The sequence below is a fragment of the Typopeltis vanoorti genome, chromosome 10 (assembly GCF_054136105.1).
Source record: "Typopeltis vanoorti isolate ZY-2024b chromosome 10, IOZ_Tvanoo_1.0, whole genome shotgun sequence".
NCBI classification, from domain to species: Eukaryota; Metazoa; Arthropoda; class Arachnida; order Uropygi; family Thelyphonidae; genus Typopeltis; species Typopeltis vanoorti.
This window is the reverse complement of record NC_143558.1, coordinates 68,040,687-68,059,660: the sequence shown is the minus strand read 5'-3', so window position 1 is coordinate 68,059,660 and position 18,974 is coordinate 68,040,687. Positions and strand designations below refer to the sequence as shown.

Sequence of the window (18,974 nt, the reverse complement as noted above, 5' to 3'; positions counted from 1 at the left end):
TATATTGCAATACCCCTTCCCATCTTGCATAGCAATATACATATATTGAAAGGAGCATGGCATGCATTATGGGATACTAAGCGATACTAAGCAATTTACGGAGTGGTCAGTAAAATTGCTGAGAGGATGAATGTTTAAAATCCAGATTGAACAAGATTTCTCTGTGGTGAATAATCAAGAGGCACTAAAATGCTTAGTTTTAAAAAAAAATAAAGGAATAAGAGATTGACGTTTTCCAAATAATAATACCATAGAATCAATGGCTAAAACGTTATAGCCAATAGCACTGGAATGGGACTAATAAGCATTCGTGCCTCATGTCCATTTAGATATGACATGCATTTTCTGCTTTTGGCAATTTAAAAATCGGTTTGGGATCATTAGCTTGAGTATATGCAGAAAAGAAAGGGAGAGATTTCCATAAAAGCCAACAGAAATATACTTTATTCTTCTCTTGAACATTTTCAAGAGACTTTGCAGAACCAAGGCTTAGATGAGGGACAAGAACTTAAGATGGAATTGGGAATAAATGTGTCCATAACTAATAAGAATTATTAATGATGCATTCAGTGCAAACCAGTGGTTTTGATTTGGAGTAGAAACAATAATCAAGGAAATGATCCACTGAAATCAAAAAGATCATCCCAAGTTGACACTTAGGTCAGATAATGAGAAGATGAAAGAGGCTAAATAAGTGTTGCTCCACAGCAGAGGAAATCAACATCCAAAATATATTTGGGAGAAGATGATATAGCATTTAGGATTACTCGGTATTCTGTAAGCATGTGAACATGCTGAAATCACTGATGAGAGCAAATGCTTTTGCATCTATACTTCCGAGGCAGGCATCAATACAACTGGAAAAGGAAAACCAGTTATGAACATTAATATCAGTAAGAAATATGACTTCCTTCACTATTAAGTACAGTTATACTAATGAAAATCAGGATTTAAAAAAAAGAAATCAAAACTTTTGGAAATGGTTAATGATGCTTGAAGAGTGACACTAACCTGAATGGGGCAAAGAAAATCAAAAGGAGGACATTAACAAGTTAGACATTGCCCAATACTGAATATCAGAACAAAGATATGCACAAATGCTACCTACACAAGTGCTACAAAACTAAAGTGATTAAAGAAACAAAATCAAATTTCCTGAAGTTAAAAAAAAAAAGCGTAGTTTGGTACATGGAAGCAAAAACATCATTGATGTTAGAGCTGAGATCACATATGGTTGTGAAATGAATCTGTAAAGTTTGAGAGCTCTACCTTTTTCCACATTTAAGAGATTCTATTCTTTTGAAACATAGCAATATCTATTATTACAATATTCTTTCATATGGATTCAAATTTGTATTTTGTACCTCACACACCACCCTTTTGAGAACCACAGTTCTAGCCCTGCTTCCTCCAACCCATCCATCCACTTCCCCCCAAACCTTTGAATAACCTATATCAGATATCAACTAAAATACTTCTGTCAACTAAAACCATTTGACAACTTTAAGATGAACATTAGTTGATCCTCAAGGCTTATTACACAAATGGTGTACAGTACACACCTTCTTTAAGACCTGAGATCTGTAATCTAATACTAGTCTTCAGCTTATGGTAGTGTTTGTCAACTAGGATGTCTTGAAATTTATCTATTTCTTATAAACAAACCTTTATTTATTTATTTTAATGAAACAAAGTTTTTGACATTTTCTCTAGAGTGTCATTTAGCCCAAAAGGCTGGAAAGCAGTGATTTTAAGTTAACAAAAATCATAAGGACTTGTACACCAGACAAAATAGGACTATGATATGGAAATTACCCATATTTTAAAACATTTGTACAATAACTTTTAAAAAGATTTACTTCTGTACTTTATTAGGATTTCCTATTGGGAAATGATGCTGGTCCTCAGATAGTAATTTTTATTGTTTTTTTTTTTAAACTATATGGCTGAGTGCAATTGATATTTAAATATTTTCACCATATAAGAGACTGTATTAATGACTAATACGAATATGCTTGTTAGTTATTAACAAGTATTTCAAATTGTAAAAGGTCTCACTATTTATTATTATGGTATGTGTCAAAGGACCATATTCTGAATAGCATATGGTCTTTGCTGTATAGTTTCCAACAAATAGTGGTGGTGTACCAATGCAGCTGTTAATCTTTTTGTGTGGAATGAAAGTCACGTTTTCAGAGGGCCCAAAACATTTCAACAGATGGCAAGTAGATGTTAAACCTAACGTCATTCAATAACCCTTTTAAATCATTCCAGCTTATGTTCACTGAACCTGATTAAAATACTGATGTGCAAGATTTTCATGAAATCATCTTATTCCTTGAAAAATATTTTAGAGAAATATAAAAGAGAAAATGATTTTTAGAAAACTAATTTGCATTCAGCATATGTAAAAATATTAATTAATTTAAAAAAGGAACTGAAGAAAATAAGTTATATAGTCATAATGTTTTCAAAACTCGCTTACAGATGTTATAAACAGTGGCATAGCTAGCTAGCTGGAGGGAAGGGGGGCAGTCCGTCCCAGGCGGCACTTTGAACCTTTTTGAACTTTTGCAGTTAATGCTAAAATACAGCCTCGAAAACTCAGTTCCAAATATTGTAATACTACTGTGAATTTTCCTCACAATTGCTGTAAGTGTTGCTAGTTGTGAGACTAGTTTTCTAAATTAAAATTGATTCAGAATTACCTACATTACTATGAAATAGACTTCGCCAATGTCATCAACAATTTTGCTAACAGAAAAGCAAGAAAAATAACATTTTAGAATGATGAAATTAAAGTTTTACTTCAGAAATAAACATTGTGTTTTAATTTATTTCCCTATATGTCATTTTGATTTGTTGTAGTATTTTTGGTGTGTATTGAGAGGGGCGGCAAACTCAGGGAAATATAACATTCAGGTTTATACAACTACTCCTTATATGCTTCGTGAAGCAGAAGTTATGGAATGTGTAAAACAAATGTTGGGAATTAAAGAAGGAGAAGTTACAAAGGATGGGCTGTTTTCTTGCAACAGCTAGAGCTGTTGCGGGTGGAAACAGCTCTAGCTACGCCACTATTTATAAATAATAATCAAAATGTTGCTACTGCTTATTTAATAGTTTATATATTTACATAATGTGCTATTTTCACTAAATTATGAATTATATAATTTAAAAATTCTTAATGTTTATATTACTGTATTAGTTTCATATTCACAATGAGCATAGCATGTACCTTTTTTTAATTATTGAATCAGGTAAAAATATGAGTTCTGTCTTAATATCATAGTCCTATTTAGAGTTTTAAATATCAAGGACCAGAACTCTCTTTACAAACTGTACAAAATTTAACTGTTATGGTATAATTATTCAACTGTAGTTACCTGATAAATTGAGTTGATTCACTTCATTTATATAAAGCATAATCTTCCTCTCGATATTATCCATGATTAGCATGGTTGTAAAGCCACTCTTGACAACTGCAACTAACCTGAGACTTCAACATTCAAAAGACTCCATTCATACAAGCAATTAATAATATTGTTGCAATGTGGCAGTATTTGGCCATGTTACTCTTATTCATGTTACTTTATGATGAACAAAGATGCCAAATTTATTAAACAGAAATACAGAACTACACACTAACATCTAAACTTTGAAGAATACCAATTCACAGAGAATATTTCAACAATATTTAAATATTTTATATAAATTATTCTTTTTCACATCTTTTTATAATTATAATCTGAAAACAACTATTTCAAGAATATTTTACAAACTAATACTATCCAAAGGCAATCATTTCGAACAGTTAATTATATTAAACGTGACACTGCTTATGTTATAAGTCAGATCTGACACCAAAACCCGGTCCTTTTGGTGGTGATGTCAATGATGTCAGACCCCCTGCTGGTTCTGAAGCAAAACGACCGCTTCTTGGTCCTGGTTTCGGTGTCCTTCCAGCTTTCAGATCATTTATAATCTCTTCAACATCTTTTAGTGTGAGATCTTCATAATAATTATCATTTATCTGAAGCATAGGGGCATTGACACAAGCACCAAGACACTCAACACTACTTACTGAAAACAGCCCATCCTTTGTAACTTCTCCTTCTTTAATTCCCAACTTTTGTTTAACACATTCCATAACTTCTTCTGCTCCACGAAGCATACAAGGAGTAGTTGTACAAACCTGAATGTTATATTTCCCCACAGGCTCACGATTAAACATTGTATAAAATGTAGCAACTTCATAAACTCTCATTTTAGGCATTCCCAAAATTTCTGCAACCTTATGCATAACTGAAATAGGAAGCCATCCATGTTGACGCTGGGCTAAATCTAAAAGTGGGATCACAGCTGCTGCTTTATGGCCTTCAGGATATATGCCAATTATGGATTCTGCTCGTCTCATATTTTCAGGTGTAAATTCAAATGGTATATCTGGATTATTTTCTTCAGTGTCTCTATGAACAAACAGCTTATCACTTCTTTTAATGGCAGTCTGGTGGAATTTACATATCTGATGATTCAATTTTGCAGTATTTATCCAATGTGCAGAACTGGATCCCAGCTTTATAAGTGAAGGTATCCTGCTGATCAGCATGTTCACAGATTTAAAGTACAACTGAAAAAATAAAAACAAAAAAAAATCAGATATATTGAATCATATAAACTTAATGGTAAGATCAATTCAGACACTTTTTCCCCACAAAAATGAAATAAAAAAAAAATCACTTAAATACAAAAACAGGAATTTTTTTCCTTGCACATTTCTATACACCATTTTTTTTTTTTTATGTAAACATGATTAAAATACAGGGTGATCAAAATTAAAGTGTCCTTGATTAAGGCCTTCTCAAGCATCACCAAATGCATGGAATTTGTTCATCATGCAACTCAGCAAGTGCCAGAAGTGTTTAAAAAGATGCACATGAGCTTTTTCCCCTTTATTCTGGTTGTTAATACGGTCCACAGTGATGGCACTAATCTTGCCCCAATATGTTTTACTCATGAAACTGTACTACCTGAACAATTGCAATGCTGTTGTTGCACTCTGCAAATTTTGTCACCTGAACAAATGCCAACAATATCCACTATCTCCATGTGATTTGTGAGGAATGATTAGTCATTTTGAAGAACCGGGATCATTGAGAGTTAAACCTGGCAGAGGTCACAAACCAATCAGTTAACAACAAGTGAATGAAGTTGCTACTGCTGTTGTGGAGTAGGCCATGAATAACAGCATTGGTAGTGCATGCTGTATCAACACATACGTATGTACCTTACACATCTGTCTGGAAAATTCTACAGAAGATTCTGCATTTCTACCCATTCAAGATAATACTGATACAGGAGTTGCATCCTTTGAAAATTGACTGACATTCGCTTTAACATTCCTTGCTCGAGTGGAGTCAGATGCTGCATTGCTGTGGATGATTTTGTGGGAAGATGAGGCCCACCCACAACTGCCAGGCTATGCAAAACTCACATGCAATCCAACAAATTCCTTTGCATACACTCAAAGTTACTGTTGTGTTGGTTAACAGTTTTATTTATCACTGGGCCATTCTTCTTTGAGGACATTCAACAGTACAGTCCTGTGACCTGCTCAGTTACTGCCAAGAAGTATCACAATATGATATGCAATTTTGTTGTGCTACAGCTGTAGCCAGCAAAGGTTGGTCAATTGGTAGAGTCTCCACTACTAATGGCTCGTGCAAGTCTGAGCGCGGTTAGTAGTTGGAAGGGGACCTGTCATTCGATGCTGTTGGCACTCTGCTGAGGACTGGCCATTCTCACAGGGTTAACTTTGGCCTGTAAACTGACGTATATCAGACCTCTGTACCCTCGAGGGCACGTGGGGATATGACATGACGTGACAGCAGTGCCTCTGCATGGATTCAGTAATTTCCATGCAGAATGGACCTTTCCACACAAGCCAGAGTGCATGCATTTTCCATTACATGGCAGCCTCCATTCACCTGATCTGACCCTCTGTGATGTCTGGTTTTGGGGATTTCTCAACAACAGGGTTTATCAGGATCATCCTGATAACTTGCTGGCACTGAAAGACAACATAATGCAGCATGTGCACATCAGTCCCAACTAGCTGCATTCTGCCATTGAACACACAGTGCAAAGTTTGAGGTTTATAGCATACTGGGAAGGGCAGCACATTGAACAGTACAGCCCATGAATTCATAACTGAAGTGAATAAAAATGTGTTCTTTATGTTGTATCGCTTTTTTCCTTCTTACACAACAGAAAAATTATTACACTCAATTTAGTATATCATCTAGTGTCCCTAGTGATAAATTTTGGAAATCCTTCCCCCCCCCCCCTCAGATATTTCTTCCACATGACACACAATGAATTCCTGCATTTGGATCACTGGGTAGTGCTTCAAAAGGCCTTAAACAGGAATACTTTAATTTTGATCACCCTATATATGCTTCTAAGTGAAGTCTGTATACAAGTAGGCTGTTGTAACCCATTTACGTTATGATTTAAAATTTAAACAGCAGAAAAATAGAAGACAAACTGTTTTCTAAAACAAGTATTCATACAATGTCCTGAATAGTAGTAAAAATATAATACCTGTATAAAAATGTATTCTTCTTGTTCTTTTCAAGGATTATGCATTTGCTTATTCTGGCTTCACCAGTCTTTCCATCTTGCAGCTGTTCCTCTCTCTCTCTCTCTCTCTCTCCCTCCCTCCCTTTGGTCTATATTGATCCACCTCTTTTGGTAGCCAATATCTTTTCATTTGAAGTAGATGTTTTTTCCATTTCTCTCTATATTCCTTGATCTTTTTCATTTACATTGTAAATATCTAGCTGTTTTCTGATATCTCCATTTCTTATACAGTCCAATCTGCATCCTTTAATTGCTCTTAAAAATCTCATCTCTGCAGTTTGTTATTTTACTTTCATCTTTCTTTTTAATAGTCCATGTTTCTGAACCATATAATAGAATAGGAATGGCCGTTACTTTTTAAAATTTTAATTGAGTTTTTCGTCTTGTTCTTTTATTCAGTGTCCTAAAATTGTTCCACAGATTTTCTGAAATTTCTTTATTTTTCCATCTATATCTTTATCTTTTAGATATGTTATTATACAGCCTAAATAATAACATATTATTTCCTGTTCTATTCTTTTATTTTCTACAACTATTTTTGATCTAACACGTTCTTGACCTTTAAATGTCATGACTTTTTTCTTTTGTGAAATTTTTAAACTGCATTGTTGGCTTATTTTGTTCATAAATAGATTTTTAGAGGTCACCTTCATTGTCTTGTAAAATAATCTGATCATTTGCATATAGCATTGTACTCATAACAGTTCTTCTAGTTACCTTGTTTTATTGTTTTCCATATTTTAATAATTTGATCTCTCTCTCTCTCTCTCTATATATATATATATACACACACACACACACACACACTGAATACAGCTGGAGATAAGCAACATCTCTGTCTGACACCCTGATTAATTTCAATCTCTTCTGTTAATTTATTACCTAACTGTAATTGTATTTTTGTACCTTTATATAAGCTTTGCATAGCTTGTCCCAAATGTAATGAATACCCTTATTTTTTCATTATATTATATTCATAGTTTTTCTATGTGTATTTTATCAAAAACTTTCTTGTAATCAATAAAAGGCCATATGAGTATCTAAATAAAATTCTGGTCTTTTTTCAATAATTTGTTTTAACACACACACACACATTGTCTATACATGATCTTCCATGTCTGAAACCATTTTGTTCATATGAGAGTAGACTGTATGCAATTTCTAAGTCTTTTATTCAGTATTCAGATTTTGTAATCTGTATTTAATTAACTCATTCCTCTGTAATTTCCACAATAACCTCTGTCTCCTTTTTTAAATATAGATATAATCTTCACTTTTAACCAATCTGATGGAATCTCACATTTCCTCCAACAATAATTTATTCATTTGAAGAATCTGAGATGTAAATATTCTCCACCATATTTTCAAAACACTGTATTTATGCCATCTAATCCAGTTGATATTCTATATTTTGATACCTTTATTGCTTCTTTTAGTTCTCCCAATTTTATGAGTTCTTTATCAGTACTGATTTTATTATTATTATTTCCCAAGACCTCATGGAGTCAAAGACTCATCTGGGAGGTCCTTTTATCGCACACACACACACATCTCATCATACCGTGTCTTAAACACACTCAAACTCCTTGCAGACACCACACTCTCAGGCAAGGCATTCCAATCATTCACAACTCTGCAATTTCTTCATTATTATTTTCTGTTATTAAATTTGGGTCATACCATAAATTCTTATAATGTTCTATCCATTGTTTCTCTTTTATTATGTTGATTTGTGTTGTATTCTTTATTTGTTGTTTCATTCTCTTAATATTTTGTACACTATGTCTTGTCTTCCATGTATGTCTTCTATTTTATTAATAAATCTGTCCCAAGATCTTGTTGAGCTTTCTGTACTATGGTTTGTTTTACTTTTATTGCATTTTCTATATCTGTGTTCCAGATTATTAATGTTTTTATTTTTCTTTACAAGTGTTTCACAGGCTACTTTATGGATTGTCTTTATTAAAGTTTTCCATTCTTCTTCTTTTATATCTTCACTGATTTGGACTTCTTACAGATAAACTGTTAATCGTTGATACAGCATTCTAATGCTTTCTTCTTGTAATAGATATATTTTGTATGCCTGTTTTTTTCTTATTAATTTCCTTTCTCCATTTTGCTAGTATTTCTATTTTAGAGACTACTAAGTAATAATCTAAAAAAAATTTCACTTCCTGTACAAACAACATTGTACAGTACATCTCTCAAACGTAAAGCTAATTTCTGATTAGTAATGAAATAATCAATTATAGATCTTGTTTCACTGCCATTCCAAGTATATTTATTTATATTCTTTTTTTTTGAAAAAAAAAAAAAAAGAGTATTGGTTATTTTAAAATTATTGAAAGTACAGAAGCCTAATAGTCCTTGCCCATTTTTATTCATGCAAATTTCTCCATATTTTCCTAAGACATTTGGTAACGGATTGTTCTAGCATTAAGATCTCCTGCTATTAATATATAGTCATTTTTTTATTATATTTATTTAAATGTTTTTGTAGTTATATTATTTTATTATTATCATTATTACATGACACCTCCAGGGAGTTCAAAGACTCATCGAGGGAGGCCACCTACTCTACAACTCTATCTCCCCCACTCAATCCACCAACTATACAACAAACTGCAACTACCATCATCATATACACCAATGCCACCTATCGCCCTCCACCAATAGTATTTTCAAAGACAATCACAAACATCCATGCCCATGGCAGGATTCAAACCCTTGGTTGGAGAGCAAATATGCTAACCACTTGGCCAAGCAGGCCAGCAAAATTGTTCAAAATCCTTTTTTCCTAACTTTTTTTTCAGAGGTATATACTCCTACGATTTTGTTTTTAATTTAACTGTTATAATTCTATTTACAAAATTGTACTTTTGTATTCTATTTTTCCATTTATTATTGATTAAAATGGCCACACCAATAGAAGCTGTGGTATGTTGGTACACTCTACTATATAGCTTGGTAAACCCATCTATATCTTTTGTTCCATTTAATTTCTTTCTGTTATCACAGCTATATTAATATTTTTAGTTGTTTTACTAATTCTAATTCCTTTGTTGATATGCTTCATACATTCCATGTGGCTACTTTTAAAATGTCTGAGATTCCTAATCATCTACCTTTATCCTTATTTGGTCATTTCATGTTGTTTTGGTCCAACGAATTTTCCAGTTCAAGCATCTAACTTGTAGAAATTGTTTTACTTGGTAAGGAAACCAGCCTTATGCAAAACCCCCAACCTGAAGGAACTGACCATCTCTCTCTCTCTCTCACTTAGTATGTCCCTACTTCTTGACCTGTCCAGCTAGAGAAGCGAGGCCCTACCAATAGCTTAGCTCTTGAGGTCATTGGTGCATGCGAGCTTCCTTATTGCATGAAGGTAGAGATACCATTAAGGAGGGTATAAAAATGTAAAAGAAAAAATACCAGTTATAGTATGTCCACAGATACGAGACCCTTTGACTTCTGCGCATGTCAACAGAAGGAGAATCCATTCCGATAATAGGGTAATTAATCCGTTGTGGGATGAGTTGTTTATTTTTACACGTTCGAAAATTAACTTCTCTTTTATGATCATTGTAGTTTTTAAAGTGGTAACTATTTTGCTTGTATAACAGTTGGAAAATTTTAGCTATAAAGCATGTGATTTCGCGTGTTTTTGACTAATTTGTTCATCGCCTTATTTCTTTCTCCCCTTTAACATGAACTGACTTTTCTTGGTAGTATGCCAACGAGAGCTCTCCCTTCTGTGGTCGGACTATACACAAACAAATCTAACAAAATACAAGTATCCTCAATGGTTTACTGTTTTTTTTTCTCCCACTTTCCATTCAAGTAATGGAAACAGTGGGAGAAACTGTAAACATCAACTGTAAACATCAAATCTCACTGTTAGTAAATTCAGATCTTCAAGAAATAGTATAGTGAGTTTTTTTCAGTGAAGCATAAATAAGCTGATTCATATGCTCAAAAACAGCCAAAAAATACCCCATCCATATTAGTGACTAGCAAAAACATTGAAAGGGTCTCCAAATACTTATTCTTGACAACAGGAGAATGACTACTGATGAAGTGACAAACTACCTGTAAGTCACAGTTCTGTTTTACAAAAGACTATCATTCTGCCAGCAATCAAGAGATGGAGGCTGTGTCTATATGCCTCAAGCAATTCAAAAAATTATTATGATTATTACCTGGCACATCCATGGAGTCAAGGAAGGCACTCTACTCCACACCATCCTCCCCTACTACTTAATTCTACCATCATCCTTGTGTTCAGGCTAAGTGTTGGGAAAAACTCATGATAAAAGTTAAATGGAGTGAAACAGCACTAGGAAATGATTAAAAATAGTATTTAATCCTTCCAATATGTCATCTCAGTTAGAGAGACATTGTCAGGGAGTACAAAATGAGACTTGTAACACACACTAGCAAAACAGGCGTAACATGCACAAAGCTAACTGAAACATGCTGATGAAAGACTAGAGTCTTAAGTGGGGTGCCCTCTGTGGACACCTGTCCAATAAAGAAATACAAACTTTGCACCATTTTCAAGTCCCACTTAAAACTAGCTACTGTTATTCACTCCAAGGCAACCCCCCCCCCCCAGTTCCCAGTGTATACAGAGTTCCTTGTTCCTGCAAGTTAGCTACTATGGACAGACAGCAAGATCAGTTACCATCTGAATGGAAGAACATAAAAAATACAACTGCAGTGACGATTATGGTTCACCTGGCATTGCAGACCATGCTTTGGATACAGCTTATAGAATCAATTAGAAAAAGACCATCATACTCCATTACAGTAAATTTAGAAGAGAAAGGCTGTTTTCAGAATATGCTGCTACTCTTAAAAATCATCCTAATTTATATAAATATGGTTGCATAAAATTTCCCAAAACATGGGAAACACTAATAGTTTGAGATCCCAGTTTACATTCTAGGCTGCTGAGAGGCCAGAGAGGACACCCCATCTAGTTAGGACTCTAGTCTTTCATTCGTGTGCTTCAGTTTTGTGCTGTCTTTGTGCATATGTGTTACGTTTCATTTTGTACTCCCAGATGATGTCTCTATAACTGAGATGAAATATTGGAAGCATTAATTACAATATTTTATCATTTCCTAGTCCTCCATATGAGATCAGTTAACTCACCTTTTCCAATCAATCGGTGCAATGTATTTGTTCTTCCAATTGTGCTATGGAGGTACTACATTATAGCACTTCAATGAACAAAATGTAATATTTAAAACCTGGGAGAGTATGTCAAAAAAAAAAGAAAAAAGGTGCTATATTACTGCCAATGCTATAACAAAAGTTTTTGTTATGCATGTAGATTATGATACTCTTCTCACTTACCTTACATATAAAAATAAATTTTATCTACTTTATAGCATGACACTTTAATTACACATACTGTCTGACCACAGATGCAAGACCCTCGACTGGCAATTTGCCAAGAAGAGTCAATGTGTGTTGAAGAGCAGAAAGGAATAAGGCGATGTACGAATTTGTTACCAAAATGTGAAATCACGTGCTTTATATGTAAAATTTTCCAACTGTTGAACATGCAAAATGGTTACCACTTTAAAAACTACAATGTTCATAAAAGAAAAGTTAATTTTCCGATATGTAATAATAAACAACTCATCCCACAAGACGGATCGATTACCATATTATCGGAATGGATTCACCTTCTGACATGCACAGAAATATCAAAGGGTCTCACATCTGTGGGCGTACAGTGTTGTGTATGTACACATAAGTGAACATATAAAAACAGCAAAATATAATATAACTGGAACTGAAGTTTCTTCAGGCAAAAGTAATTTTACAATAAGGCAACAGAAGTATTCTTTTGCAATTCTATTCAATTTTATTCTATCCAAGTCTTTGCAAAGATAGTCTTTTGCAAAGGCACTAGGTAGATTACTACCTGATAATTTGGCATACTAGCTGCAAAATATTAGGTTGGATAGTAAACTGGGTTAAATAGACCAGAAACAGGCCCTGAACAATAATAGCAAGTTGTGAATGTTCCAGCAGCATCTCAGAAGAGGAAAGTGACTAGTTGCATGGATTCTTGGGTTCCATTTCTTAGGCCCTGTTTGTCTATTTGTTAATATTTCATGAAGATTAACTGGAAGATCTTCAACTGTTTGATGAAGATATAAACAACACTCCTAACAAGCTGGATCAAATTGTTAGGTGTGTTGTTGATGTCAGGATGATTTAAATATACCTTTAGTTTGAATGCAAGCAGTTTCACTTTGAAGTGTAGAAATATAAGGCTACATACAGTATCATATAAATAAATAAATAAATAAAAACAGGAAAATAAATTCATAGCCCACTTATGGTACTACTGTACTATAGGCCTACATGAACCTTTCATAAGTGGGAGTTGCATTTAAAAAAACTAAATGTTTTATAAATAGTGAATGTGAGTTAGGTCAGTCTCATATAAAGATAGCAGGATTTTTCATCCTGTAAAGCAAACAAGCCCAAGAAGAGCACATGCAATTAACAGAGACAATGCATTAGACTCATAGCCATAGTTGTTGCTTCAGCCGTAACTTCAAATAGTCATGTTACTAAAACTACTGTATAGTCTCTGCTGATTGATCAAATGAAGAATTCAGTTGATTAAGAGAAAGAAAAAGCAAACAATCTCAATAATCTTACTTCATGAATCCACTTCAGATACTTTTGCTTTGTATGAACTGTGCTACAGTCTGCCCACAGTTGAGAACTGTAGCTGGTAAAGTGCCAAGAAAAGTCAATTCATATTGAACGGGAGAAAGGAATAAGGTGATATACAAATTCGTCACCAACATTTTGTAATTGTTATAAGCAAAATAGTTACCACTTTAAGAACTAAAATGTTCATAAAAGAAAGGCTAATTTTCTGACATGTAATAATAAACATGCAGCCCACAAAACTCATCAATTACCCTAATATTAAAATGGATTCGCCTTCTTCTGCCATGTGCAGGAGTGTCGAGGTTTCCCTCATGTGTGGTCAGACTGTAGTTTATGCAAAATCTGCAAAAAGTAGCGCTGCAAAAAGCAAGCTTAAATTACATTAGTATTTCTGATATTCAAAAAATCAGTGTGCTGTTATTATATTAACATTATGCTGATCCTATAAACAATACAACAAAATGCTCCATTATATGCCTGGTGAGCATACTAAGCCTGACTTAAATATTTATATTTCATGTTTTGCATTTTGTGGAATGAAAAAATCCCAGTTTTCAGGAGAGAAAACCCTACCACCTCTGTATGAGACCAATTACCTCACCCTTTGCTGAAAACCCTTACAAAGGGTTTTTTTTTTTTGCGTGTGTGTGTGTGTGTGTGTGTGTGTGTGTATGTGTGTCCTAAAGGGAGCTCAAGCCTAGGTCTTTGACACTGTTGATACCTATGGCGGTTCATCATCTCTTGCAATACTAGTGTTGTATTATTCCTGGCAGAAGGATTTTCTCTGATTCTGACTAGAAAGAGTTGAATTTGTGCTACGGTAGCAATAGGATGCCTGTGATATTATAATGGGATAAAACAGATGTATTAGAACATATGAAAATGTTCTAATACATCTGTTCTAATGGTCCCTACATACATGGCAGGCTTTGCAACCCTGCTATGTACATAGGAAGGAGGGGAGGAGAGCACAAGATATTACATTAGCTAAACAAAACCCTCAGCTCTCAAAAACTGATTTTTCAAAAGCTGGTTATAAAGGACTGCAGAAATGATGCATCAACTGCTAAATGAGTTAACAGACAAGTATCACATCAGCATCATGATTGGCATATCTGTTCTCTAACCAGCAGAACATAGATTTGAATATCACTGTAAGCATAAATGTTTATAAATGTCACTGTATAGGAATGGTGAAGTTCAAAACTCCTATACAATGTCATGGGGTGGTGAACTTCACCACCCTATTTATTGGAGACTTGAAATGACTTTAAAAAGTATATTTGGTCTCTTGAGAAACATTTTCTGGATTGGTTAACCCTTAGTCTGCCCACAGTATTTGTGTACTACAGGTTCACAAACTTTGGATTGGATTCATATTTAAAAAAATAATAATTGTTGGTAGAAAAATATATGCACAACAATAAAATGAATTTCTGTAACTTTCCAGAAAAAATACATTATACATTTAAAACTTTTTTTTTTTTTATGAAAATAACTTCTTTCTTCATTCATCATTTGTTTAGCAATAAAATCCCAATAATAGGATCAAGTGGCTTGCAGGAGGCCTAAAGGATTGCAAACCTACATTGGACACACTCAAGATATTAAAGCACATTCAAGGTAATCATTCTGGAATAACTGATAAAGGTGATGTAGTTATCCTGCAGGATGATTTAAATAAATTGGCATTGTGGTCAAAGAAACTTTAGAAACTAACCCCCCCCCCCAATCCTACAAAACAGTTAAACCAGCCAGAAGAATACATCATTTTACAGAAACAATACACTGGAGCCTAACAGCTTAGTTACTTCAGGGGTAATAATTCTGAACAACTGCAATAACCCATGCAAGCAATTCATTATAATCTCACCATGCAAAACATAAGTTTAATTTTTTTTTTTCTGTCCTAGTTGAATTTGTTGATTTAAAAGAATTATGTCCATATGGTTCTAAATATTTAAGTTGAGAGGTAGCAACTTAATTTTAACATATTCATGGTTGGAATCTACATACTCTATTTGAATATGAAAAATTAATTCTAAGTAACTATCTAAGGTCCTATCTAAGTAACTTATTCCCGTTTTATAATAAAGTGATAGCAGAAATAGATAAAGGTAATGGTTACACTATGATTCTGCTCAACTTTGCCAAGCAATTTGACAGAATGCCAAATGGAATACAAAAACTGGAGAGCATATGAGGGTAGTAGTAGTATGGAAGGGGGATAGCTGATGGACAGACACCAGAGAGTAGTATGCAGTGCAGTGGAATCAAGGCCTCAGAATTCGCTATACTAGAGACACTACTCTTTAATTTGTATATCGATGACATAGGGAAAGATTTAAGAGGAGATATTCAGTTGTTTGATGGTGGCATTGTGGTCAAAGAATAATAACTGTCAATTTATAATGTTGCAAAATGTAAGATTATGCACTTCAGGTTGAAAAAGTTGCATATTGTGTATCAATATTGATGGTATTGGTCTGCAGGAAATTGATGAGGCCAGCAACTTGGAGATAATGATGGACAAAGAGTTAAAGTTCAATGGGTATATTGCAAAAGTTCGTAAAATAGCTCAATGAATTACTTAGACGTTAAAAAACACACTACTAAATAAAGATAAGGAGGTTATTATCCCTCTTTATAAAGCTATGATTCGGCCACATCTCGACTACTGCACACAGATTTGGTCACCTGGGTTTCTTGGAGACCGGGAGGTGGTAGAGAAGATTCAGAGACAAGTGACCGAGATGGTGACAGTCTGTGGAATACTCCCTACAAGGATGGGCTGAAGATCTCTTGGTTACAAAGTTTAGTTGATAGGTGGAAAAGAGGGGACATGATAGAAATTTTTAAGATATTAAAGGAGTTTTATAAAATTGAGGTAAGTGAAATTTTTTAATATACAAACAAATACTCAGAAAACAAGGGACCATATGTGGAAGTTGTGTATGTGTGTGGTTAGTAGGGGTGTGCTGACCAGATTTTTTGCATGGAGAGTGGTGAGCGAGTGGAATGGATTGCCAAAATTGGTTGCGAGTTCCTTTATGGCGAATGGATTCAAGGAGAGGTTTGATAGGTTGTGTGTGTATAATGGTTGATTTAGATCACCCACGATGAGTCTCCAGACTCCATGGAGATTATTATTGACACCTCCAGGGAGTCCAAAGACTCATCGAGGGAGAGTGTGCTAACAGCATCGAACGATATATCCCTTCCAACTACTAACCAACCTGAAACGAGCCCTAATTTTAGTAAGTTGCGCTATTCTCACTGAAAGGTAACAAATTGCATGACATGCTAATATCGGAATTTAGACACGAGACATTCTTTTTCACGCTTTGTCATTACAAATTTTAAATAGAGAAGTAGTGCAATCCACTCAGAATTCTACTAATATATTAAGACTGAAAGATATGTGCAAGAATATATACATGTTCAATAACATAAGGGACACCGCATACGCATTGCATTTACCTATGCTTATTTCATGCAGCAAAATTAGAATATATTTTGCAACGTGCTGTAATCATAAAATAAAAACTCTACAAGTTCCACTTAAATACCGTATATACACAACACAACTTTTAAGTAAACAGCATTACCGTTTCAGTTGCAAAATGCTGAAGATAACTGCATCATATCTCCGATAGGGGATATTTGTAGATAAGAATCCATTAAATTTGCCTGTGTGTATGTGCGTGCTTCTTCCAACATATTTAATACCCAAAAGGAATAGGATCCATTTATTCCTCGGTACTTATTAATAAACTTAAATTACCAAATTGGACAGTTTACGATAATTGAAACTTCTCTTCCTAGAATATCAGGTTATAATTTTTAATACAAGTCAAATGGCCGAAGGGAAAAAGAAATTAACGCTGTCTGATAATAATAATAATAATAATAATAATAATAATAATAATAATAAATCAAATGACATATTTTATTCCCTTATAAGGGAGTGGTAGAGGGCTTTCAGCCTTACCTAACTTTTAAAGACTGAGGGATGTTTAATCTCCAACGGTAACAAATCAGAGATAGCAGGGCCAAGGTTATCACTATTTCTTCTTCTTCTTCTTCTTCTTCTTCTTCTTCTTCTTCTTCTTCTTCTTCTTCTTATTATTATTATTAGTAGTAGTAGTAGTAGTAGTAGTAGTAGTAGTAGTACGGATAATCCATGGAGTTCTTAGACTCTTCGAGGGAGGCCCTAAACAGCATGTTAACAACTCTCCAAAAACAGTGCAGTTTGCTTTCAACTCATTCACAGTCATGGCACCCACAACAGACTCTGGCAACCTATTCCACACATCCACCATTCTCCAAGCATAAAATCCAGTTCTAACAGCTTTGATCACTACACTCTTGCTCAGTTTCCAAGGATGGTCCCTAGTTCTCTCCCCATCAGACCTATTCTAAAAAATTTCCCGTGTATTAATCCTCTATAACTCATTCAGTAATTTGTATGTCTCAATGATATCACCCTTTTTCTGTCTGTCAACTAGTCGACCTTATCTCAGCGATGAGGAATCCAGATGACCAAACCTGCACACAGTAGTCAAGATATGGTAAAGAGGAATAATAACTGCTTGTCTCTGCTCTTCAATGTATTCTTCAGTAAGCAAGTAATCCGATGATCCGCTTTAGCTACTTTTGCTATGTGCTTTCTACACTTGTGCTCCAAATTCACTAACACTCCCACACCTCTGGCTTCGTCAATTTCTTGGAATACAGTTCCATCAATGTGATATGCAGCTGGTAATCTTTTCACTTCCTTACTATTTTCCCCATTAAACGGACATCTATTTTCCTTTGCCTACATTGCCAGTCTATATTAATCATCCTGCAAAATTTTAACATGCGTATTACCTACTGCTCTACTCAACATTGCATAATTGGCAGTGAAATGAACAGTTCGTTTCAGATCCATTCCTATATCATTAATGTACAAAATAAATAGTAATGGCCAGGGCCGATTTTATCATTAGGCTAACCTCGGCAATCGCCTAAGGGCACTAAATTTCGGGGTACCCGATTTTGCTACATAGTTCGGGGGGGTATATAAAGAAAATGTGTAGGGGCACCTAAATTTTCTTTGCCTAAGGGCATCAGATACTCTCGGATCCGCCCTAGTAATGGCCTAAGAACAGAGTCCTATGGCACGCCACTAGTTATAGGCCTTCTTCTGGATTTTACATATGAATAAACTACTCTCTAATACCTCTCCACCAACAATCCCTCTTAACCACCCCACCATACCTATATCCATCCCCATTTGCTGCAGTTTATTGATTAAAATTCCATTTGATATCCAGTTAAAGGCTTTTGCAAAGTCACTATCACTACAAACCAATTACCTTTACCCAACTTAGCTGTCACTGTATTATAAAACGTAAGCAAGTTACACGATCTACACTTCACAAAACCATGTTCCCCATTAGTATCCTATTTCTGTCTATCCATTCCTATATTTCGCTCGTGGACAACTATTACAGCATATCAAGATATATAACAAATCTTGATAAGCTGTTCAATCGGTAAATTGTTAGAACAGTTTTGGAGCCTCCTCTATGAAATAAAAATACAGTATATTCCTCTCTTTCCATTCCTTGTGACACACCAAG

The 18,974-nt window shown here is 34.5% G+C and overlaps 1 protein-coding gene across 2 annotated transcripts; it reads right to left on the bottom strand.

The window, feature by feature from the left end:
- Window positions 1-3,227: 3,227 nt before the first annotated feature.
- ND-24 (NADH dehydrogenase ubiquinone) lies at window positions 3,228-17,107 on the bottom strand. Of its 2 annotated transcripts, none has more exons than XM_090398907.1 (2): window positions 16,956-17,107; window positions 3,228-4,630 (listed from the first exon to the last, which is right to left on the bottom strand). In XM_090398907.1, exon 2 carries the CDS (start codon window positions 4,607-4,609, stop codon window positions 3,845-3,847), a length of 765 nt encoding a protein of 254 aa, XP_090255033.1. In that variant the 5' UTR covers window positions 4,610-4,630; window positions 16,956-17,107; the 3' UTR covers window positions 3,228-3,844. The 2 variants fall into 2 exon arrangements, with proteins under 2 accessions (XP_090255033.1, XP_090255032.1); XM_090398906.1 differs by having other exon boundaries at window positions 16,828-16,959.
- Between the last annotated feature and the right edge of the window lie 1,867 nt (window positions 17,108-18,974).